The sequence below is a fragment of the Alosa sapidissima genome, chromosome 9 (genome assembly GCF_018492685.1).
Source record: "Alosa sapidissima isolate fAloSap1 chromosome 9, fAloSap1.pri, whole genome shotgun sequence".
NCBI classification, from domain to species: domain Eukaryota; kingdom Metazoa; phylum Chordata; class Actinopteri; order Clupeiformes; family Clupeidae; genus Alosa; species Alosa sapidissima.
Window position 1 is genome coordinate 27,543,600 of NC_055965.1, and position 26,411 is coordinate 27,570,010.

The window sequence follows — 26,411 nt, forward strand, 5'->3', positions numbered from 1 at the left end:
ACGGGTAAACAGCACCATGGTGTGATTCCAGATATCCCCACTGAAAAGGGTCAAATATTTCTGCACTTCTTGTCTGTATTGACTAGTGAAACAGACATCAATACGTATGAGCAGTAAGAGAGCATGGGGCCCAGGATCACACAAGGACACACTCAGCACAGTTTTCTGTTTAAAGAATTCTGGAGTGTTAGTCATGCCAGCTGTCGACCACCAGCTTGGGGTGTCGACCACAGTGACATGTCTCCCTGCCACCTCCGCCTCTCTCTTCTCACACTTTGACGTAGAACACAACTCAAACACATCTTTGCCCAGGATGGTGTTCCCTGTTGAAGACTTGCCAGAGTTGTTGAATCCCAGCAGAATTATCCTCAGAGGTAACTGATGCATTTGAACTTTATGTGAAAAAAGAGAAAAAAAATGTTTTTAGTTTTAGCAGCCAACTTGATGCAATGCCCAAACAATGTTAAATGTCTACAACACATTCTCTTTTTAACTGACAATTTGTCTATAGAGTGCTCTAATTACTCAACACACAAACAGGATAAAGTTATACTATAAAAATAATAGCACCACGACCGGATCTCTCCAAATATCGTTTTGCTTTCATTCCAGCTACACACGCCTTGGAGTATCGCTGTTACTCACCCATTGATGCCCTGACGTCATGTCTTTGTTTCTTCACCTTCATCATCCTCTTCTCTGCTCTGATTTTCTCCGTCTTCGCCCGCTCCTCTAGGTTTTGTAAAAGATCTTCACTCATTTTAAAGTGAGAGCTCTTATTCATTGCTACCATGTTTTCTATCTTCTCCAGCAGCTGTGTGACCTGCATAGTATCACCTCTATTCTGATTGTTGAGGACATGATATCTGTTCCCACATTTCTCAACTAGAGACTGCAGGGCCTCTTCACTCTCAATGTACTGCTCAATGGGTGTGTCTCCCAGCCAGTCTCCATGGGTGAACAGCACCATGGTGTGACTCCACACCTTCTCACTGAGAAGAAATAAGTGATGCTGAAGTGATGTTTTGTGTTCCTCTGTGAAAGCAGTGTCCACTCTTATAACTAAACAAAAAGTATGGGGTCCCTGATCACACAAACACTGACTCAGCACAATCTCTCTTCTGACCATTTCAGGGCTGTTCACAGAATGGCCATTCCATCCTGGAGCCTCCACCACAGTGACCTGTCTGCTTTCTACTTCTCTTTGTCTCTTCACACAAACAGCAGTTCTCTGTCCAGACTGAAACTCCTCTCTGCCCAGGATGGTGTTTCCTGATGAACTCTTCCCAGCATCTTTAAATCCCAGCAGCACAATTCTGAGATCTGGAAGCAGTGCACCTCCTGCAGGAGTAAATGGAGAATTTCAGCAGATGACTGTTTGTGTGTGTGTGTGTGTGTGTGTGTGTGTGTGTGTGTGTGTTCTTTCACTGAAACATAGGGATGTATTTGGGAGCAGACTAGTGGCACCTACAGTATGTTTAGTTTATCATAAAGACTAATATGATTGTTTCTGTGAGTATGCTCCACAAGTGTTCTGGAAGTCCTTTACTGTACACCCCATCTAAGTAGCTTTGCAATCTTGAGTGATCTAGTCACACAAAAATGTAACAAGTTATGATACATTTGTGTCACAATCTGAATCTTTCCTTTGACTACTAAGTTTAGCAGCACAGACTCATTACTACAAATTAATTATTACATAATGTAACTCACCTAGTCTCTGGACTTTATTTCTTCTCTCCTCTGCTCTCCTCTCTTCTTCTGTCCTCTTCTCTTCAACCTTCTGTAATATTTCTCTGTTTATTTCATAGTGACGGCCACTGTTTCCGGCCACCATTTCTTCTATCTTCTGCAGCAGCTCTATGATTTGCGTACCATCCTTGTTGTTGTTGTTAAGGACATGATATCTGTTCCCACATCTTTTTACAAGTTGTTGGAGCATTTTCGCTTTAACCTCAAAGGCTTTCTCTTCTGCAGGAGTCTCATGAATGAACAGAACTAGAGAGTGTTTCCAGGCTCCATGGCCCAGAAGACTCAGGTGGTTTGATGTGGCGTTTCTCTCTGCATCTGTGAAGGTCATGTTCTCATGGATGACCAGCAGAAAGGCATGAGGTCCTGGAGGACACAGAGTCACACTGAGAACAATCTCCTGCTTCAGGAGTTTAGGAGAATCAGTAGAAATATTGAGATCATAATCCTTCCATCCTGGAGTGTCCACCACAGTGACCTGTCTCCCTGCTACCTCTCCCTGTCTCTTCACACACTGCAGTGTTCTCACATCAGGGTCAAACTCCTCTCTGCCCAGGATGGTGTTTCCTGCTGAACTCTTCCCAGCTTCTCTGTTCCCCAGCAGCACAATCCTAAAGTCTGAGAGATTGGGGATATCACCTGGTCATGAGAAAACACAGTTGTATCATTCATGAACAACTTTTGGATACTGTTTTAGACTTGATTTAGATTAAGTGTTATTTAGTATAATTTGTATTTTAGTATATTATTTATCTTCTACTGTCCTTATTGCTTAGTTGTGTTTTTCCTGTGTTTTTATATTATATACTTTTATTACTTTCCCTGCTGTTAATGAATGTTGTTTGTGATGTCTGTATGCTACTGAGACCTTGAATTTCCCCTTGGGGATCAATAAAGTATCTATCTCTATCTATTAACTTAACTTTCCAAACACTTTCCAATAGTTTATAGTTTTTCACCAAATCATAATCAATATACTTATACATTATAATAATGGGCTCACCTCTGCAGAGCTGGAGTCCTTCAGCTGTCATCTCTCCTGCTTTGGATTCACTGAACTTTCAACATCATCATTCTTTCACTCTGATAAAAACAGTTGCTTCATGGTTCCAACATGACTGAACTCAGGCAGATGAGACCAAATGTTTCAGCTCTTTGCATTGATCCCACAATATTCTGCCCTCTGAGAAGCTCAGAATGACTTTAATGGATTTGGACAATCAATATAACTCTTGACTTGGTGTGTGAGCTACTATATGTCTCGTAGAACACCTGCAAAAAAGGAAAAGTCAGCGTTACATAGTTACATAGTTTTGAATGAAAAACAACTTATTGTGTTCAGTCATTTCAATTGACTCCTGACTGTTCTTTAATTCTCTGATCTCTGATGTTGTTTCACTGTATCATAAGGAATCTGAATCATAACAAATAGGCCTCTGGGCTACATGCAGAGTACACTTGGTGTTATATACTAGAGGCTTCTTGTTGTTGACTAGATTTACATGTTGGGTGAACTCTCTAAAGGTTTTCAAAGTAGACCTAAACATGCTTTCTTCCCACCATAGAACTAGTTGGACAGTAGCCTAAAAGTTGTATCTGCCTATCTCAACCCATTGTCTTGTGAGTTCCTTGAATGCAAAAGCCGTGAACACCTAAACCTGTTGTTCAGTGTTTTTGTTGGCATATGCCTAGCCTACACCTTTCCTGAATGAAGCCTCATCGTTCATTGTCCTTTCCTGTTTGTCGGTTTGATTGCATGTTGAAATATTAGTATCACAAAATTATAGTAAAATAGATACTACTACCATGATGATGTCACTGTGAATTGAAATGATCATATTATTATATTAATCATTCTCCATTTTTAGAACTAAGCAATGCTTTTAGACCTCATCTGAATCAGTATCTGTGTGTTTACGGATTGAAGGTGCTAACTTGTGTGTATGTCTTCCTACGTGATTGTATACAGTAGCTGTTGTTTGCTAATGGTAACAGAAAGAACTCTCGTTCTAAAATAAGTCAGGGACATATAATATTGTAACCTGCATATCATGTGTATGATAGAATATGTCTTACCTTCACTACAAGAATCATTCATTCCTCTGAGATCCGAATTCCAAAGAAGCATTAGTCTCACATATACCATAGTAGCCTGCTTCTGTCTGCAGTGCGCTCTGCATATGTTCCAGGAAAGAGAACCAAAACCTGTTTGACAGCACAGCACTGCTATCATGTGTCAGTGTGACACAATCATTGAAGTTGCATGACGAGTATGGACATGTTTTTATCTGCCTAAACCCTCTACTATGATGCTTATTCAGAGACAAAACATACTCTGAGCTTTATTACAAAAAAAAACTATTACCACTCATTTAACAGATATGACTCAATTAGTGTGTCTTTATCAAAAAGAAAATAAGTTCAAAGCGCTTCGCCCTGCACTACTTCAGTATAGGCCTACAGTTGACATGTGCTCTGTGTGTGTGTGTGTGTGTGTGTGCACGTGCACGTGTGTTTTCTGGTATATTGGCCAATATTTGTCATCGAGATTTAGCAGAGATTACCCCATAACTACTAGTAGTCTTACCATGGAGACAGATGAAACGATAAACACAGTTGCACATCTCACCAACTAACTGAGCACATTGGATAACGTTGAAAAAACAGAAAAGTTGAGCCACTCCTGATGAATATAAAAAGCCTTTAATCACAATTGGCTACATGTCAACGCATTTCAACTATACAGTTTTCATTTTGCCCTGATGAAAACTGTATAGTTAAAACGTGTTGGAATGTACTGTAGTTTGTGTGTGAGGGTATGTGGGTATGTGTGTGTGTGTGTGTGTGTGTGTGTGTGTATGAGAGAAAATGAGAGAGAAAGAAAGAGAGAGTTAGAAAAACACAGGCCTGGAGATGAGGACGATTTCTGTGGTCAGTGAGTTCACACTATGCAGTACAGTGCAATGTGCTTCTGTTTCATTCAGAGAAGCCTATAGTCCCCACTGCAGCACTATCTGCCGGGGACACTATATGCCCCCACTGCAACACTATCCAGGGACACTATATGCCCCCACTGTAGAACTATCTGGGGACACTGTGCCCCCACTGCAACACTATCTGCTGGGGACACTATGCCCCCACTGCAACACTATCTGGGGACACTATGCCCCCACTGTAGAACTATCTGCCGGGGTCACTATGCCCCCACTGCAGCACTATCTGGGGACACTATGCCCCCACTGTAGAACTATCTGGGGACACTATGCCCCCACTGCAGAACTATCTGGGGACACTATGCCCCCACTGCAGCTCTTTCTGGGGACATTATGCCCCCACTGTAGAACTATCTGGGGACACTATGCCCCCACTGTAGAACTATCTGCCGGGGTCACTATGCCCCCACTGTAGAACTATCTGGGGACACTGTGCCCCCACTGCAGCACTATCTGGGGACATTATGCCCCCACTGCAGCACTATCTGGGGACACTATGCCCCCACTGCAGAACTATCTGGGGACACCATGCCCCCATTGCAACACTATTTTCTGGGGACACTATATGCCCCCACTGCAGCACTATTTTCTGGGCCCAAGGTCTGCAGATGAAGCCCATGCCACTGCACATAAAGATCGTATTCTTCAGCTAAATGTGTAAAAATAAATGTCAATCACAATCAAACACACTGACCCTGAAACTTCCGCCTGTCAAAAAATGTTTAAGGTTCAATAGAAAGAGGTTCAATCTCTGCCAGTGCATGTGTTTTTTTTAAATTGTATTTACTGCTGAGTTATTGTTTTGACAGATTAAAAATGATAATAATAAATAATATAAGCCTAGGCCTATAGGCTGTGAAGTGTGATACAGCCATGGATACTGTGGGCCCCTAACCAGGCACTAGACATGTTTGAACCAATAAACACTCATAAGACATGCACCCTCAGTTATTACTTACACACTCACACATTCATAGCATCACTGATGCACTGATAGCGCACACACGCACATCACATATTTCACAACATCAGTTCCGGTAGAGCGAAGGACAAGATGATTTTATCTGGCCTGCAGAATCTAAACGCCACAAGAAGATCAAACGTAGCACACGCACATCACACACAACTCAGGATGGAGAGAGCCTTGTGTATGAGCGCGTTTCTCCTGCTGTCGTTCGTCGTCGGTGTCCACCTCAGTCCAGAGCCTGAACTCGTGTTCGGACTCGAAGGAGGAATTGCAGAATTTCCTCTATGGTCCTCTGAGGTGGATCACTACGTGCTCTACAGGGTTTCCAAAGATGGAGATCTGTCTCTTCTGGTCAACTGCTCCCAGCCACAGACACCACAGCCAACCGCCTACAACATCTCGTGCAACTATTCTCCAAACTACTTTGAAATGACCAACCTCACCATGTCCCAGAGTGGAGACTACAGGGCTGAAGGCCAGCGAGAAAAAGGAGGAGGAGGAAGAGGAGGCAACGTCACAGAACACAGGAACTTCCGACTCATCATCTGTGCAGAGGGGAGCAAGAAACCATCTGTGGAGGACGTCATGTTTGACGCCAGAGTGGGACTGTGCAGGCTCGATTCTACTCTGGGCCACGGGAGTAGCCTACGGCTGTACCGCTCCGACGTGTCCGAGAAGAAGGTTCTGGTGCTGGACACCAACTCCTCACTGGAGCCGATCCTGGAGGGTCTGAGGGGCAGACTGCGGGTCGATCTTAACAACTCTCTGGTCACACTCTCCGGGATCATGTTTGTCGATACTGAGTTCTACTGTACGGTGTGGAGAGGAGCTCGATGCCAGAGTTATAGCCACAGGTCTTTGGTTTTGTATCGCAAGAATGTCATTGCCTATGAAAACAACAATGTTACTCTTGCTTGCACTTCAAAAGATGACCGCACCAGCCATGTGTACTGGTCGACACCCACTGGGGATGTCGTGCTCAGCAAGAATCACGCCCAACGGCAGGAAGTGATGTACATGCGCAACGGCAGCCAGACCGGGGACTTCTCGCTCGTCATTCCCTCTGCGTCACCACCACAACACTCTGGCACCTACGAATGCATGGGGCGCCATCACCCCATCATGGAGTTCAGCCTGTTTGTCTGCGCCAAATACTCCCCTGTGGATGTGACGTTCTATCACGGCCAGAGTGTCCTTCTGGGGTCCGTCGTGCGCTGGAACGCCTCTTGGTCTTTGTATGATCTCCAGTGGTACCGCAGCACAGCTCTTCAGCCGTGGGCTTTGATCCTGGACCGGGACAATCGATCGGAGCGCGTGCCAGGGGCTCTCAAGGGCAGAGTGACCTTGTCCCGCCCGGACTACTCTCTGACCGTGTCCAACCTCACTGCGCAGGACAGCGGGGTGTACAAGTGGCGAGCCTTCGGAGGAGTCGAGGGGGCCGAGGGACGTCCCAACCGGGTTTGTTCCCAGGGCGCCATTCGCCTTGTATACAGGGATCCGTTTGGGGCGGGCTCTTCTTTCCACAGTGCGTACGCTTCACTGATGAGCTGTGCGCTGCTGGGTCTGGCCGCTGCTGTCGTCTGGGTCACCCTGAGGGGCAGAGAGGGAGAGCAGCGGGCTTCTAGAGGGCAGAGCAGAGAGGGGCAACAGCAGAGAGGGGCAACTGAAGAGAGGGGCAACAGAAGAGAGGGGCAACTGCAGAGTGGACACAGAGGCCTCCATGATGACGTCCTGGAGGTGGCTGAAGACAGCGTCTGAACTCAACACGCTTCTCTCTCCTGTGTTTCCTGCAGCTTCTGAACGTCTGAACTCAACACGCTTCTCTCTCCTGTGTTTCCTGCAGCTTCTGAACGTCTGAACTCAACACGCTTCTCTCTCCTGTGTTTCCTGCAGCTTCTGAACGTCTGAACTCAACACGCTTCTCTCTCCTGTGTTTCCTGCAGCTTCTGAACGTCTGAACTCAACACGCTTCTCTCTCCTGTGTTTTCTTGCAGCTTCTGAACGTCTGAACTCAACATGCCTCTCTCTCTCCGCCTCTCTCTCTTCTGTTTGCTACAGCTTTTTTGAACACAACGTCTGAACTCAACACGCTCTGTGCTGCAAAAAGCTGTTGAACACAGCATCTAAACTGAACATGTCTCTTTCTCTTGTTGTAGCTGTTAAACACAGCATCTGTATTGAACACTTTATCTCTCTTGTTGTCACTGTTGAACACAGGCACAGCATATGATTCTGAACTGAGCGTTCTTCTCATGTGTGATTTCTGCCTCTGATCTCTCATGACATGAGTCTGGTTTCGTAAATGGCTGAAAATGTGAAAATGAAAATCCACATCATTATTATCTATTACTATCTATCTATCTATCTATTGTGTGTGTGTGTGTGTGTGTGAGAGAGAGAGAGAGAGAGAGAGAGAGAGAGATTAGAGGGAAAGGGGGAGTGAAGAGAGAGAGAGAGAGAGAGAGAGAGAAAGGGGAGAGAGAGAGAGAGATTAGAGGGAAAGGGGGAGTGGAGAGAGAGAGGGAGGGGGAAAGAGAGAGAGGGAGAGAGAGAGAGAGATCACATGGATGAATTCCTGAGTTTTGTTAGCCTTTTCTTTGCACCTTCTGCCCCTTTCTATGAAACTATGTTGGCCTACTACCCTGAGAGTGCTTCTGCTGTGCATAGCCACCCATGCTCTATACTTCACATTCATTTAGAATTCATTAATGCACATTAATTAGCATGTTCTAATTACTAAAATTACTCTTATGTAAGATCAATACTTTCCAAGATACAGCCAGTTTTACAGGGGGAGGGGGTGTTGATTTTGTTCGGGCTCTTTTGTAGGAGGCTCAAATTTTGCAGTAATTTTACAGTGTGTCTGGGTAACATAGGTACACCTGGTAATTTTTTCAGAATTTTTTGAGACCTAAGTGCGTGGGCCCTGGTTGAACTGACGTGGAATGACCCATAGTTATTTGGCACATGCTAAAGCCCAACCAAGGAAACACCAAATCTGGAAAAAAACGACAGGAAATCGTACTGATAGGACTGATATATTTCATTTTTAGATATGTTCTTGATAATATGAGTGCATGTATATGAGAGGATGTAACCCACACACACACACATCTGTATATATATATATATATATATATATATATATATATATATATATATATATATATACACCTATACATATACAGTGCAACCGGAAAGTTTTCAGACCCTTTCAAGTTTTCCACATTTTATTATTTTTCAGACTGATCTTAAAATGGATTCAATTATTTTTTTCTCATCAATCTACACACAATACTCCAACACTCCACAAAAAATCAGGTGTTTCGAGTGTTTCATAAATTTATTAAAAAAAAAAAGACTGAAATATTCCATTTACATAAGTATTCAGACCCATTGTTATGACGCTTGCAAATTAGCTCTGGTGCATCCTACTTCTGTCTATGGTCCTTGAGATGCTTCTACAACTTGATTGGAGTCCACCTGTGCTGAAATGAATTCACTGGAAATTAAAGGAATTATCCGGAGTAAAATGCACTTTAGATCAATTTACGGATGATTGGGAGTACATACGTTGAGTTGACATCCAAATAATGTCATTCGGATGTGTTTTGAGAAAGTTCGATGTTACCGTTTTTAGTCAAAACTCGCCTGGAAGTGACGCAGGCATGTCATTTCACCGCTACAAAACGCTATTTTTATACCTCTTCTACAGTTCCAAACAACATTACACTTACGTGGTAGTGAGTAGAGGGTCCCTAAAGCCAAACCGAAGTATCCCGAGGTCTTTATGTGGTCGGATAGAGAGTCCAGAATGATCTGGTAAAAAAAAATGTAAATAGCATCCCATATCGATGATTGAACTGACAAGAAGCTAACTTCGCAACAGTGGAATCAACTTTAACATAGCACAGTGTTTCCTAACTGGTGGGTCGGGACCAAAAAGTGGGTCGTGGAACCGTTCTGGGTGGGTCGCTGTAACGGTGCGGCTCCCTGACGCCCGCAAATTAGGCAAAATCTCCCGGAATCTATAGTGAATGATCAAGAGCGCGCATGCGAGACCGCGTGTGCATCTGAGTGTAGCGCGCACACGACGGGAAAGAGAGAGGGGTGGTGCGTGTGTGCCTGAGTGCATCCAAGACAGAGAGCATCCCGATTGGCCTGTTTCGCTAAATCAACCAATCAGTTTTCAGTGTAGCCGGGCTTTTATCTCTTTTCTCCCGAACTAATTAATCAGTTCAGTGTATAGGACCAGGAGCGTCATGGAGAGTCAGTGCCTCAAAAAAGAACAATGTTTCAAGACCCATTTCAAAGTGTAGGCTATTGTCTCATAAGAGTTAAAAATAATGATAGGCCTAGTCTTGCACGCTGCACTGTAACAGTGACTTTAGCATTGCCCATGGTGGGTTAAATGATTGCAAAAGACATGTTGAGGTGAGTTTAACAAGTGTCAATTCATGTGCATATTATTCAGGCATATACTAGATGGCTAGTTACCAAGGCTACATGAAAAGACCAAACTACCAAAATCTACATATTTTATTTTCACAATTTCTATCTAGGCCTTCCTTATTTGGTGTACTGACTAGACATATTGAACATTTCGTGATACCTCCCTGAAATTACTTTTTGCAGGTTGGGATGTCTGCAAAACACAAACGCATACGGGACAATATTCGTTAACAGCCTTACTTTCAGGGTGGCCAACTGAAGGTTGAGGGAACGCGGACATTCAGTGAACTTTTCATTGTGCCGGACAATAGCGGAGGATACTAGTTGTCTGTTTGCTTCCTGGTCTGGGGACTGAGAAAAGACCCGATGGAAAGTCGCAAGGAACATTATAAGTTTGTGGAGTGTGACATACTGCACAAGCAGAGGTCAAGTGTGCAGGACAAGAGGGGTGTTGAAGCCTATTTACCTTATAATTGAAGAGGGTTGTCAAAGTTCATTTTGATATAGTTTTTGCAGTTTAGTGATTGATTTGAGATTATTGTTTGGAGTTTGGCTTTTTCTTTTCTTTTTCCGATTTCTCCAGACCGGTAGATGCATGCTCAGCTGCTAAGGTGGAAATAAAACCTTGCCGTTTTGAGAAACCTCAACACTGTCTCCTATTTCCATCACCGCAACGCCATCCCGATCACAGTCGCAGAGTTTGTGGTTAAAAATAAATAAAAAAATCTGCAATTTAAAATGCTACCTTATCTAATATTGGACCTTTATTTTGATAAACTTTATTTGTAGCGTACATATCAGTCATTGCCATGGACATAGACAATGTTTATGTGACAGGTCATGTTAGACATAATTTTAGTAGTAAACGCAAGTAGGCTGCTACCCTGAATATTTGAAGTAGCCTACAGGAAGTAGGCTTTCAGTGAACTTACTGTAGCCTACAGTAAGTAGGCTTGGATATAGATTCACTTAAACTGAAGACAAAATAGGACAGAAACCACATTGTGTGGTGTGCAGTAGATGGCTGGCACGTGAAACCATCAAAACTAAAAATGCCACATGAAAACAAGGCACCCCTGTCAAAGTCATACCTGTAGAGTACTTTGAAAGGTGACATCAAGAGTCACAAATGTAGGCTAATGGCAAACATCTGCATGTTCCAAACAAGTAGGCCTACAGGCACTTCGCTTGTCTTACCATGTAGCTCACCATATCCATTGGCTTGAACGCTAAAAAATATATATATGGGTCGCGACTTTATGAACATGGGAAATTGTGCCAGACCAGTTGAGAACCCCTGACATAGAATACTACCCACCATCATTTCCGTAACCAATGAATGTAGAACAACAAATTTAACAGGTCGGCCTCTTTTTAAACTGAACTGCATTTCCCTTTTTGTGCTATAAATGCATGCCTATTGCCTACATAAATGACTGGCAACATGGGGGACAAGCAGAATAACATCCTGCAAGGTGTCCCGATATACAGAACTAATTAACTTGGTGGAGAAAACTCTTTCTGCATCGGGAGGTCTTCCTCGGCGGATGTTATCGCTGGCATGAATCCTCATGTCAAATCCATTTAGTGTTTTTAATACTGTCCTGTAGTGAGACTGAACATCAGCTATTAGGTACTCAAGGTCATGGGGTCCATGTCTGGGCTCCATATTAAATTGGCGGCGCAAAAAAAAAATTGGGTTTACAACCCATGTTGACCCTCAGTTGACTTTTCTATTAATTTTTTCCAACTTCAGACATGTCCAGAGGGGATCGTAAAAGAGAAAAGTTGTATCTAACACTTACGTTGGTCACAATGTGGCAATACTGCAAGAAAAAGGAAAAATGGGTTTATATTTTACGCTGTCCTTCCAAAAGGGTAATGAAATTAGTATTTGTATGGACAAATCGCTACTTAGGTCAACTTTAGAGCTGAATATAGGGAATTGGCCAAGGGATATCATTGGGTACCCACCCTATTCTTATGGAGTAACCCGTAGACAACAAGAAACAACAAAGAAAAAAAATGTAATGGTTAGTAACTGAGTGATGAAATGTTTGCTTATCAGAGAAAAAATGACAGGTTTTTAAGTATTAAGTATTAAAGTATTTAAAATACTCTATACAATCCCTGAAAGTATTTTGTTACAAACTATATTAGATTTGTTTCAATCCTGTAAAATACAAATGACAAAATACGCTAAAGTAATTAAATACGTATTTAAAATACATATAATTAAAATACTGCCCATGTCTGTGGGGAAGGATACAAGAACATTTCTGCAGCATTGAAAGTGCCCAAGAGCACGGTAGCCTCAATCATTCTCAAATGGAAAAGTTTGGAACAACCAACAGTCTTCCTAGATCTGGCCGCTCAGCCAAACTAATCGAGAGTAACAGAGTAATCCGGGACGAAAGGCCTTTGTCAGACAGGTAACCAAGGACCCGATGGTCTCTATGAATGAGATCCTGAGTTCCTTTGAGAGGATGGGAGAAGTGTAAAGAAGAACTTCAGTGCAGCTCAGTGCCTGGATCCTTCCACACACCTTTGGGAATTGTGGCCAAATAATTCAGTCTACGTTTCATCAGACCAGATGATTTTACTTCTCATGGTCTGAGAGTCGTTGAGGTTCTTTTTGGGATACTCCTAGCAAAAAACGGCTTCTACCTGGCCACTCTACTATAAAGGCCTGACTGGTGGAGTGATGCACTGATGTCCTTTTTGCAACTAGATATGAGTTGAACAGATTTGCAGATTATTACATTCTGTTTTTATTCACATTTTACACAACGTCCCAACTTTTTCTGTTTTGGGGTTGTAGTTAAATGAAGAATTTTAGTTAAAGTTGTCTGCCATTCATTTCTTTCATTTCCATGTTCAGCATGTTTTTCTCTTAGTCAAACAGTGAGTGGTAATGTTGACACAAACAGTGAGTGGTATGGGGTAATGTTGACACAAACAGTGAGTGGTATGGGGTAATGTTGACACAAACAGTGAGTGGTATGGGGTAATGTTGACACAAACAGTGAGTGGTAATGTTGACACAAACAGTGAGTGGTAATGTTGACACAAACAGTGAGTGGTATGGGGTAATGTTGACACAAACAGTGAGTGGTATGGGGTAATGTTGACACAAACAGTGAGTGGTATGGGGTAATGTTGACACAAACAGTGAGTGGTATGGGGTAATGTTGACACAAGCATTAAGTGGTATGGGGTAATGTTGACACAAACAGTGAGTGGTATGGGGTAATGTTGACACAAACACTGAGTGGTATGGGGTAATGTTGACACAAACAGTGAGTGGTATGGGGTAATGTTGACACAAGCATTAAGTGGTATGGGGTAATGTTGACACAAACAGTGAGTGGTATGGGGTAATGTTGACACAAGCATTAAGTGGTATGGGGTAATGTTGACACAAACAGTGAGTGGTATGGGGTAATGTTGACACAAACAGTGAGTGGTATGGGGTAATGTTGACACAAACATTAAGTGGTATGGGGTAATGTTGACACAAACAGTGAGTGGTATGGGGTAATGTTGACACAAACAGTGAGTGGTATGGGGTAATGTTGACACAAACAGTGAGTGGTATGGGGTAATGTTGACACAAACATTAAGTGGTATGGGGTAATGTTGACACAAACAGTGAGTGGTATGGGGTAATGTTGACACAAACATTAAGTGGTATGGGGTAATGTTGACACAAACATTAAGTGGTATGGGGTAATGTTGACACAAACAGTGAGTGGTATGGGGTAATGTTGACACAAACATTAAGTGGTATGGGGTAATGTTGACACAAACAGTGAGTGGTATGGGGTAATGTTGACACAAGTTAGAGAGAAGACAGTTTGATTAAAACACTGATTTGATTTCAGTACATGGGTCATAATGGATCTATTACCATTTTCTTCTCAGATAAAGGTCCAATCACAACCAAACCAAACACACAGTCACCACCACACCCCATGGACTAACATCAGATTCTACACATAGGGTCCACTAAAACTGTCACATGTTGATATCTTTAGATTTTTGTGATCTTTATGTTTAAATGTGAAATTTGGTGTACTTGTAGTTTGTCCCATTTACTGAGTGACCTTCAAGCTTTTCAAGGGCACTTCTTTCAATTCTGATTGGACCCTGATTATCTCTGCTTGTGGATATATTGTTAAATGTTTATATTTCTTAGAAGACACGTTTGTCCAAAATAGACTCACATTGTAGTGTACATTGATCCAAACCCCAGATCAAAACACACTAGAGAGGTAACTCCTGGGAGCCCCATTCAGCTGGGGCTTTCCACTGTGAAAACCCCCGATTTTTTTATGCGTACTCTACTTTTCAGGTTTACACGTACGCAATGTTAGTATGAAATCCACACAAGTCTTCGTACATGAGGCCCTTGGTGCTGATTTAAATATTGCACTCTGATGTATGTGTGTGTCTCTGTGTGTGTTTGTGTGTGTGTGTGTGTGTGTGTTTGTGTGTATATAAGTGTGTGTGTGTGTGTTGTTGTGTGTATGTGTGTGTGTGCGTGTGTGTGTGTGTGTGTGTAACCCAACCTGTTCCTGCAAGCTCGAATCAGATGACCAGCAGTGGCTTCAAACCAATGAAGAAGAGGTATGACACCTAATCTGTCTTTAAAGCTCATAATAGCCTGGTACTGAATTAAATATTGCACTCTGATGTGTGTGAGTTTGTGTGCATTTGTGTGTGTATGTGTATGTGTGTAACCCAACCTCTCGGTACTAGCTCGGATCAGCTGACCGGCAGTGGCTGCGATAATCTTGCAGCACCAGTAGAGAGAGACAAACCAGCGTAGTCGTGTCCAGTAGGAGGTGGCTGGTTGCTTTATGCATCACACAGACAAAATGCTCTCACAAATGTATCAAACGGAAATACTTTGGGACTCAAATCAGGAAAGATCTACCAAAATACAACATCAAGCAATGATGAGGGGTCCTATGAGACTGGCGGCAGGGCACAGCCTAGTCACTAGCTTGATGTTATCTTGCCACGGGTGTGACTGTAAACACTCACATCAAGCTCTATGACAACTAAAGAACAGCTGACATTTACCATCACTTCCAAAAGCATTGTTCACATTTTTGCTGATTTTGATTGGTTGTCACATACAAGCTTTCAAAACGACATTGTTGTGAGGCTTGGTCTGAGAAGCATTTGGACCAAATCGGTGCAGGTCAGTAGATGACCCAGACCAATCCTTCAAAGAGAACAACTTTGATCCCAATTCTTTTGAAAGGCTCACAAGCGCCCAACTTTATTCATTTTTTTGGTTGTTAAGATACATTATAATGCATCAGTTAACATCTACGTAAAATTGTGAAATAACCTATCCAGCATTAACTGAGAAAAAAACATAGATTATATACAGTAGATTACATACATAACCATAAATTATAGACCTAGATCATAGAATACACGTAAATATTGTTCAAAATGCTACAAATGCATCTAATCCAAGAGCTAGTAGAAGCCCTAATAGGTTATAAAAATAAATCAACAGTGACAACTGGAAAGCGAAAAATGTCTTTTCAATAACAATTTATCATAAAGTATCAGAGTTATGTGATGAACATATTGGTCATACATTAAACATATATCCATCTTTTGATCTCTTTCTGAGTTGTCATACTGTCTGTACAGTGAAGTCATGATATGATGCAGCCTCCTCTCTCACCTGCAGGGAGACCATGCGCTACAAACTTTGTTTTTACAGGCCGAGGTCTTGATAAAGGTAGCTGTCCAGTTCTTTAAGGAGGGAGAGCATGATGCCACATGCTCCGTCCCCCTTTTTAAGCACCATGTCGATGAGGGAGGTCACCTGGTCCTGCAGCACGCTGGTCCTCTGCAGGACGTCTTCTGCCTCCCTGCTGCTTATCACACGAGGCGGAGCTTGAAGTTCATCCAACAGATCTCGGAGTAGAGCTCCCGATGTTTTCTTGATGAGATCAGGACGAATCATGAACAGTCGATCTAGAACGAGATCATTAACATAAGATTTTGACTTTTGACATTAGCTGCTACTGTTGCTATGCTCTACCGCAGTAAGATTTTGTAGTTACCTGAATCCAAATCATGTTCAATGCAAAACAAGAACAAACTTCTAGGTTTAAAATATCTTTCAAATGTTTTATTCTGTACATAATTGTTTTTCTTAAAGGTCAGCATTGGATTATTTACCTTTGTTTGACATGGAGGCCATTTTCCCTTCTTCCTCATCAGTCCTGGCAGCTCTGCTTGTGTAAGCCACCTCTCTGTGGGTCATGACTTGGCAACGTCTGGATGCTGCTGAGGGCATTTCATGACTGCATGCCATTTCTCCAGTCTCACCAAATTCAAAGCTTTCCAGTGTAGCTTTCCATATGGACTGCCCTTCACTGATCAGCTCCAAATCAAAACAGTCATCTGCTTTATCAACGACCACCCGGAATAGGTCAGGAGGTCTGATGTATTTTAGGGTGATCTCTGGTGGGGAACTTCTAGCATGGCTGGCAGATGACTTCAGGCTAAACTTTGTGTGCATCCAAATGGACATATCCGGTCGATGCGTTTTGATCTTCTTAGCATCTTGTGTCTCTCGTAAATCCTCTTCAACAGCCTGAATCATGGAAGCATCCCTCGGCACAACGTATGTGAGTAGAACCAGGGGCGTCACTCTGGTCCGGTAGATTAACACATCCAGATGGGCTTTCATTGGGATTCCAAATTTCACCAGGACTTCTGTCAGTGAGAAGGAGGGCTTGAGGAGCTTTGCGTGGAAGCGGGTCAGCTCACATTTCTCTAGAGTTACACTGCTGTCAACCCCACGCAGAACTCTTACAGCCTCTCTAAAAGAGGAGTCTGAACCTTCCAGACAGGCAAAATGGGGCAGATGAGCCTCCAACAGTTCACCTGAGAGCACTTTGATGTCCATCAAGGGACCAATTGGCTCATACTGCAACATGGCAAGCTCTGCTCTGAATACATTGGGGTCACTAAAGTGATACTGTAGAGAGACTTCAACCGCACACACCCAGCGCAAACCAGAAGCTGTGCACTCAAAACTTCCTGGTGGAGAGCTGTGTTTATACACTGGGACTCCTGTTTCCATGGAAACACAGGGTTCCATCAGGATCCAGTGTGAGGTGTCTTCAACATCTTCACAGGATTTGCAGCAGTTTGTTTGTTTGAAATACTGACACAAAATGTTGCCTGATGAAATGTCCAACCTTAAAGAGTGGAGATTTTAATTACAAACTGACATGGTGGCTGAAACATTGTTAAGGTATTGGGGCCACAAAAAATTAAATTAACAAAACCAAACAAACTATGGCTGAATCGGAGTAATTCAGTGCCTGTAAACAAGCATGGATTCATTAAGATCATAAAATCAATTTAAATGTAAATCTAAATCTTCATACTCAGCCATATTATCAGACAGTTCTCTCATGTCTCTCCTCCAGTCAGGATTGTCTACAGAATCCAAAACATCTTGGTCCAGAAAAGTGTCTTCTGAAGAATCTTCCCCAATGACGTTAGGCCCACATACATTTGATAGCTCTGGGACTTTGTTAACTGTGAAAATAATACAAAAGACATGGTTTCCTTTTTGTGACTGAATTACATTGAGATATTAAAAATGTATCAACCTAATCCACAGTCCCATTTCTGCCCGTTTCTAAAATAAAATAAATGCTTTCATGTAGGTAGAATATGAAATACAGATTCATTGCCATGAATTTTTCCTTCATGCTTGAAAAGGCATAACAGGAAATTAAATCAGATAACTGGCTGAAATGTTTGTCTATAGGACACAATAGACATATTGGACAAAAGATTAGCAAAAATCTGAGACCATGGTGTGGAAGTCAATATGTTTGTCAGTATGGAGTTATACCTGTAGCCAGACCAGTGATACCTTCATGTGAAAAAATCAGACACAGCTGATTCATGGGATCCCATGGTACTGTATAAAGTATGTTGGATTGGAGGTTTTCTAAAACTGGGTAGGGATCACCTACAAAAAGGGACCCAAAAGCTCTTCTTTGCACAAGGATACCACCTTTATCCTTTTTGTAGGCGAAAGTCAGATGTCTATGACATCATATCCTGTCCAGATGGCCCTCCAAGTCTCCTCAACCTAGCCTTCGGCCCCAAAATCTTCCTTTTAATATTATTCCATATTCAATGTGCAATCATTAACCAAAATGAATAAATAAAATAGATACAAATAAAATAGATAAAAATAAAAAATAAAAACAAAAACAAACATTGTTTTGGTTATATTTGTGGACATATTCAAGGACGTAGTAGGTGATACTTGCTTTATTGTAAATGTGTGTAATGTAGGTTACAGTTAACATTTAACAGTTTTGGACATGGTGCTGTTGTTTAAGTGAGAGCAGCACATTGATGAAATGGAAATAGGCAGTGTTTTTCATGTACAGTGTTTTCAGTTGGTGCTTCAGGCACAAGCGGGGGGGAAGGATGAGTTCAGCACCAACACTCCTCACCTGCACTCGTCTTAGTGTAGTGTTTTGTCCATTTGATTTACTCTTGATGCCAGACTTGGCTTTCAATATTAAGCTATAAGGCAAATTGATGGCTGTTAGGTCTTTATGCATTTATGCTGTAGCAGGCTATGTGTATAACAGAGAGATGGAATACGGATAGAGGTACGCATGGCTGCTCTGAGCTGTGTGTGTGTGTGTGTGTGTGTATGTGTGTGTGAGAGAGAGAGAGTGAATTTTTTCAGCATATTTTGAATCAGGTCCGGAGAAGTTTAGTCAGCTCAGTGATCATAACACGCTGTTATTTCCTGTTCTGCGATTGCATTCAATGTCAAAGATGGCAACCAGGAAATGTTGACATAACTTGCTTAATTTGATAATGTATCACCACTAAACATGGGAGTCAGACATGAGGCCCTATATTGAGGCACTCCAAAATACCTTCCAGAATTTCTGGCACCTGTTTTTAGTCAACTTTACCAAAGGTGGCAACAATTCTTGAGGGTACTGTATATGGAAAACAATAAGCAAACGTGCACATTTGTTCATACATTTGGCTGAGATTATCTAAAGACTCAATAAATGTCATTATTGGATATATTTTTTTGCTTAAGTATATTAATTTAAATATATGAATTTTAAATTGTTAAGATCCTCACACTTTTTGTGACATCCCAGTCTTCCAGATGTTAAAGAGCCAATCCCAGAGCTGGTACCTCCTGACATCAGAGAGTGTTGATCTGATGGGGCTTCAGATGCTGTGTCTGAGATGAATGTCCCGTAACCAGAGGTTTTTTCAGATTTATCATCACCTGTCACTGAAAGAAAAACACACATTTTTCCAGAAACAAAATTCAGCATTGCATTGTCATTTAATACCACACATTCAACAATAAACATGACTTTATATGTATGTATTTGTTGTAGTTGTATTCAATTGTATTAGAGTGGTTTAGAACAGGGCAATGCAATTAGCAAGTTGGGGATCAATAAAGTATCTATCTATCTATCTATCTATCTATCTATCTATCTAGAACAGGGCAATGCAATTAGGGGCCCGCCATGTTAGTCCTAAAGTTATGTCAGTAGCTGGGAATTTCGGTCCCAAAGGCTCAATCATGCAAAATCATACATTTGTACATTTGAGTTTAACATGTTTAACAGAGGCCAAATTTCCATCACAAGATCAAAAGAGTATAAATACTTATACTTATACTCTAAAGTTACTTGATACCACAAAAAAGAATCATCTCAAAATACACAGGGGAATTGCCACTAGTCTTAACTGGTTGCCTAACTAACTGTTCATGTTAAAGGAACCATATGTAAGAAATGTATTTCAATTAATCATAAAATGGCCCTGATATGTCACTAGACATTAAGAAATCATGTTCATTTTAAATAATATCACTGACAACAGTAGCAGTGTTTCCTCTATGTTGATTTGGTAGTGGCGGCCCCCCACGGTTTAATTGTCTTCCCCCACGGTATCAGAAATGGGGCAGACGCACAATAGGCACAGTTGCCTTTCAAAATTCATTGTGCAGACCTGTTGTAGATTCTCCAAATATACAGCTCAATCACAACTGAAAATAATGCCTCATTGTGTGTGAATAGAGGTAAATACTAGGGCTGTCAATCAATTAAAATATTCAAATTAATTACGGCTTCATGCCGAAACGCGTCGAAGTGTTTTAATTATGTTGTGCCCATTAAAATAAAGGCATTTTAACTACAAAGAAGATGAGTGCCTTGGTATTCTACAACTTTTCTAAAATGAACTAAGCCTGTCACCAAAGAGCACCATCTTTACAAAGTTTTTACAAAGCTCCTGGTAGCACTCCAACTGGACTTGATTCTCACTTATTTCTTTGCATTGATGTGCAACTATAGAGTTGATGAACTCCGGTGATATGCAAATTCCTTGCTGCAGACATTGCAGAGGACTATTTTCAACACTTTATTTTTTATCAACACCATCAGGCCGTTTTTTAAAAGTAAATGTTCCAATCAATGATCCAGGCAGCACATTTTCTTCTCTCTCCTTCATTTTACAGTCTAATTTTTACTGACTAGAACGGCTCGGGGTCAAAGGTTATACGGAATCGATTAATCTGCACTAATTTTTTTAATCAGTTATTTTTTCTCAAATTAATTAATCGAAATTAATCAGTTATTTTGACAGCCCTAGTGAATACATATAATTGTTTGTGTTGCAGCGAAGTGTCAGTTGTCAGTTCCGTGGGACGGGGTGACGGGGGGGGGTGGGTTCGGACAGGCCCCCACTGCTTAAAAAAATCCTAGAGGAAACACTGCAGTAGTCCGGCCAGGATATTGTCATTTAAAAAGTGAAGTTGCAGCCCTCAATTGATGTTGATGGTGTCATGTTGTGTTTTGGCCTGATGCGCCACCCTCCACCTACTTACTAATCACAAAGTCAGTAGTGTTTCGGCATCCGGGTTGCCAGCTCTGTCAGTCAGGGGGGAGGGGGAGGGGATACACCGCTCTACAGTAATTTGAAAGTGATTGCACCAGTATGGTGCAAGTGATTGTAATAGTTTTGGCCACAATCTTACATACGGTTCCTTTAAGCTCACTGTCCTCATAAACCAAAACCACAACTGACCCATGAGGGGAGGCTCGATGCTCTTCACCAGCTCATTCTCCTCATTCAGGTCCTCCAGCTGCTGTATACTGTAATATTTCTATAACTTTATTGAACTGAACTATCTAATATTATTTGTACTTCTAGTGCAGTGGTTCTCAAATGGGGGTACGTGAAGGCACTCCAGGGGGTATGTGAGATTTTAAAATATACATATATTTAAAAAGTAGAATCCATGCAAAATTACTTAAAAAATGCTTTTAAAATACTTAAAACAATTATTTAATAAATATTTCAGGAAAATATAAGTTCATAAAATGAATTTTATATTTCAGTAGGCTATTCAATTTCATTATCCTAAAAACCCAGAGTCCCCCCTATACCAGGATGGTTCGACCCAACCTGTCACATGCCACCCACCATCACCTGTCAATCACTGTCAAAACTCAAACGATGGAGTCGTGGTTGAAGCGGTAATTCTGATGGCACAGTGCTCTGTTTTAAGTCTTTTTTCTCAACTAAAAATGCTTTGTGCTGGTTAGGGGGTACTTGGCTGAAAAAATATTTCACAGGGGGTACATCACTGAAAAAAGGTTGAGAACCACTGTTCTAGTGAACCAACACTAGTGAAAACACCTATATACAAATACTAATTTATTTATTTTTATTTATTTATTATTTTTATTTTATATTTTTATTTATTTATTATTTTTATTTTTTAGTACATTACTTCTAACTGAACGAATGTCAGACCTGCCATGTTCAATGATGGAGGAAAGTACTTCTGCCACTTAGTCGGGAGTGGACTATGTTTGCTCTGAGTCAAACATCATGTTCATAACATATTTAGACTTACTATTGGGGGCAGTGTCCTTGCTCTTTGCCAGCTCAATCTCTTCCATCTGTTCCACCAACTGCTGCACCTCCATCTTCCAGTCTGCTGCTGTGGTCTCATTTGTCCTCCCTTCCTCATACTGGAAATGGCTTCCTCCATTGAGAACCACTAACTCATAAACCTTCTTCAGTACACCTGGCCTGCTCTCTTCACCTGTCCAGTGAACATACCTGTTCCCACATTTCTCAACCAGCCACTGCAGGGCCTCTCCTTCACTCTCAATGTACTCCTCAATGTTCCTGTCTACCAACAGGTCATCAGAGGAGTCAAACATCACTATGGCGTGATCCCAAACTCTGTCCCCCAGAAGCCCCAGATGTGTCTGGAATTGTCTCCTTCTTCTCTCAGTGAAGTGAAGATCTGTGTCAATGCTCAGCACTAAAGCATGTGGACCAGGATCACACAGAGACACCAACTCTGCTTTAGTCTCTTCTAGACTTCTCTTACTTGGTGTCATCTTAACTCTAGTGATCTCTTGACCTCCCCTGATTTCCTCTGCACACTGAAGCGTGACTCCTTCTGCCATCTCTCCTCTGTCACGGTCTGTGTTTCGTTCGGAAGTGAACTCCTCAACATACTGCAGGAGCATCACCTTTATCCCACAGAGAGGCTGTAGTTCACCTGTAAAAACAATTGATTAAATTATAATTAACACACACACGCACACAAACACACAGACACACACACTGTGAATATCACCAAATAATGTTTTGCTCCATTGTACTCCAATTTCATATTACTTGATCCCTGCATCTCCATCATTAATTCTAACAAATAGCTAATCATGTCTCTTGATTTGTCTAAAAAACACTCACCCATGACATATTTAAACATAACCTCCTGTTTGTAAGCTTTTGTCTCTCTGTCCTCCGCTCTTGTAGTGAGACGTCTCCTCTTCTTCTTCACTTCCTGTAGAATAGTTTTGTCGACCTCAAAGTGACGTCCACCATTTCCTGCTACCATCTCCTCAATCTTCTCCAGCAGCTGTGTGACCTGCTTGTCATCTCTGTTCTGATTATTGAGGACATGATATCTGTTCCCACATTTCTCTACCAGATATCTGAGGTGTTCTTCACTCTCAATGTACTGGTCAATGGTTGTGTCTCCCAGCCAGTCTCCACAGGTAAACAGCACCATGGTGTGACACCAGACTCTGTCACTGAGAATCTCCACATGTTCTTGGATGTTTCTAATGTCATCCTGCGCGATAGATTGAGCTACTTGTACTAGCAGTAAGAGAATGTGAGGTCCTGGAGGACACAGAGACACACTGAGCACAATCTCCTGTTTAGTGAGCTCAGGAGTGTTTATGAGGTTGACATTCTTCCACCATCCTGGAGCCTTGACTACAGTGACCTGTCTGCCTGCTACTTCTCCCTGTCTCTTCACACACTGAGCTGTTCTTCTCTTCAGGTCAAACTCCTCTCTGCCCAGGATGGTGTTTCCTGATGAACTCTTGCCAGATGTTCTGTATCCCAGCAGCACAACTCTGAACTCTGACTGGGGGGATGCATGTCCTGCTGTATAAAATACAGAAATGACAATTACTGTAGATGTTTCTTTGGTTACACTTTACTTGATGGTATCTACATAAGAGTAACATGACACTGTCATGAATATTAGAAACAAGTCATAAATGTTTATGACATAACATAACGCTTATGTCAGTCGCTTCTGTCAAGTGTCATTCAGTTTTTGTCATGTAGTTTTTGTTTATATAGATACCGTCAAGTAAAGTGTTACCGTTTCTTTTTATTACATGCATTGTTCATTCTACTTTGATGAAGAACATTTTACGGTGCGTCTAATGCATTCTACTGATATATATTTGGGTAAATCTTTCATACAACCAAGTCCTTTTATTTAACTGAATTCACATATTACCCAATTTATGGCAGTTAAAAAAATAGACAAACTTTTATTTTTTATTACAAAACACATCAATGAGACAAACTCACGCTTCAGCGACTGCAGGTGTTGTCTTTGCTTCTCCACCTTCATCAGTCTCTCTGTTGCTCTCTCTTCTTCTTTCTCCCTCCTCTCCTTCACTTCCTCCAGTCTCTTTCTGTCCATCTCATAGTGACGGCCTCCGTTTCCAGAGATAATTTCCTCCATCTTCTCCATCAGCTCTGTGATCTGTGTTCTGTCACCTATGTCCTCATTGTTGAGAACATGATATCTGTTCCCACATTTCTCTACCAGATATCTGAGGTGTTCTTCACTCTCAATGTACTGCTCAATGGTTACGTTTCCCAGCCAGTCTCCACGGGTAAACAGCACCATGGTGTGACACCAGACTCTGTCACTGAGAATCTCCACATGTTCTTGGATGTTTCTAATGTCATCCTGCGCGATAGATTGAGCTAATTGTACTAGCAGTAAGAGAATGTGAGGTCCTGGAGGACACAGAGACACACTGAGCACAATCTCCTGTTTAGTGAGCTCAGGAGTGTTTATGAGGTTGACATTCTTCCACCATCCTGGAGCCTTGACTACAGTGACCTGTCTGCCTGCTACTTCTCCCTGTCTCTTCACACACTGAGCTGTTCTTCTCTTCAGGTCAAACTCCTCTCTGCCCAGGATGGTGTTTCCTGATGAACTCTTGCCAGATGTTCTGTATCCCAGCAGCACAACTCTGAACTCTGACTGGGGGGATGCATGTCCTGCTGTATAAAATACAGAAATGACAACTATTGTAGATGTTTCTTTGGTTACACTTTACTTGATGGTATCTACATAAGAGTAACATGACACTATCATAAATATTAGAAACAAGTCATAAATGTTTATGACATAACATAACGCTTATGTCAGTCGCTTCTGTCAAGTGTCATTCAGTTTTTGTCATGTAGTTTTTGTTTATATAGATACCGTCAAGTAAAGTGTTACCGTTTCTTTTTATTACATGCATTGTTCATTCTACTTTGATGAAGAACATTTTACGGTGTGTCTAATGCATTCTACTGATATATATTTGGGTAAATGTTTCATACAACCAAGTCCTTTTATTTAACTGAATTCACATATTACCCAATTTATGGCAGTTAAAAAAATAAACAAACTTTTATTTTTTATTACAAAACACATCAATGAGACAAACTCACGCTTCAGCGACTGCAGGTGTTTTCTTTGCCTCTCCACCTTCATCAGTCTCTCTGTTGCTCTCTCTTCTTCTTTCTCCCTCCTCTCCTTCACTTCCTGGAGTCTCTCTCTGTCCATCTCATAGTGACGGCCTCCGTTTCCAGAGATAATTTCCTCCATCTTCTCCATCAGCTCTGTGATCTGTGTTCTGTCACCTATGTCCTCATTGTTGAGAACATGATATCTGTTCCCACATTTCTCTACCAGATATCTGAGGTGTTCTTCACTCTCAATGTACTGCTCAATGGTTGCATTTCCCAGCCAGTCTCCACGGGTAAACAGCACCATGGTGTGACACCAGACTCTGTCACTGAGAATCTCCACATGTTCTTGGATGTTTCTAATGTAATCCTGTGTTGACGCTTCGGCTATTTTTACAATCAGTAAGAAAATGTGAGGTCCTGGAGGACACAGAGACACACTGAACACAATCTCCTGTTTAGTGAGCTCAAGACAGGTTTTGAGGTTGAAATTAATCCACCATCCTGGAGCCTCAACTACAGTGACCTGTCTGCCTGTTACTTCTCCCTGTCTCTTCACACACTGAGCTGTTCTTCTCTTCAGGTCAAACTCCTCTCTGCCCAGGATGGTGTTTCCTGATGAACTCTTGCCAGATGTTCTGTATCCCAGCAGCACAACTCTGAACTCTGAAAGGGGGCATGTATTTTCTGTAAAATAAAATACAGAAATTACAGCTATTGTAATAGCAATAGCAATGTTTGTGCGCGGAATATGGGAATAAGGTGAATAAACCATAGAATAAACGCTCTATCTATGTGTGCCATTTTAAAATAACGCTAGGGACATTTGTGAAATACAGCGCCGTCTTTGGCATGCAAAGAAAAACTTTCTTGGATTCATCTGCTGAGTTTCCCTACATTAAGCGATGTAAGTTATGAACCCATTTTCTACAAGCTACATGTCTTCCTAACATTCTGACATTGGCATTTTCCAACGAAACAAATAAAGAGAAAAAATAACTTTGTTTTGTCTGTCAAAGCTCTTGTGCACAACCACATGTTCAAAGGCTCTAGACCAGAGACAGTTGATAAACTAACCTACCATAGTTTTGCTAGAACTAGCAGAC

At 41.7% G+C, this 26,411-nt stretch overlaps 2 protein-coding genes across 2 annotated transcripts in view; one reads left to right on the top strand and one right to left on the bottom strand.

Annotated features, from left to right (window-relative positions):
• Positions 1–26,411, top strand: part of LOC121719390 (NACHT, LRR and PYD domains-containing protein 12-like) — a 705,660-nt gene that overhangs the window by 343,685 nt on the left and 335,564 nt on the right. The gene's annotated exons all lie outside the window — the stretch shown is intronic.
• The window catches only part of LOC121719376, a 176,079-nt gene that overhangs the window by 75,209 nt on the left and 74,459 nt on the right, over positions 1–26,411 (bottom strand). The window contains exons 18-19 of the mRNA XM_042104889.1: positions 25,288–25,831; positions 24,142–24,849 (exon numbers count right to left, since the gene is read on the bottom strand). Of these exons, the coding sequence (XP_041960823.1) occupies positions 24,142–24,849; positions 25,288–25,831 (1,252 nt within the window). The remainder of the gene's footprint in view (positions 1–24,141; positions 24,850–25,287; positions 25,832–26,411) is intronic.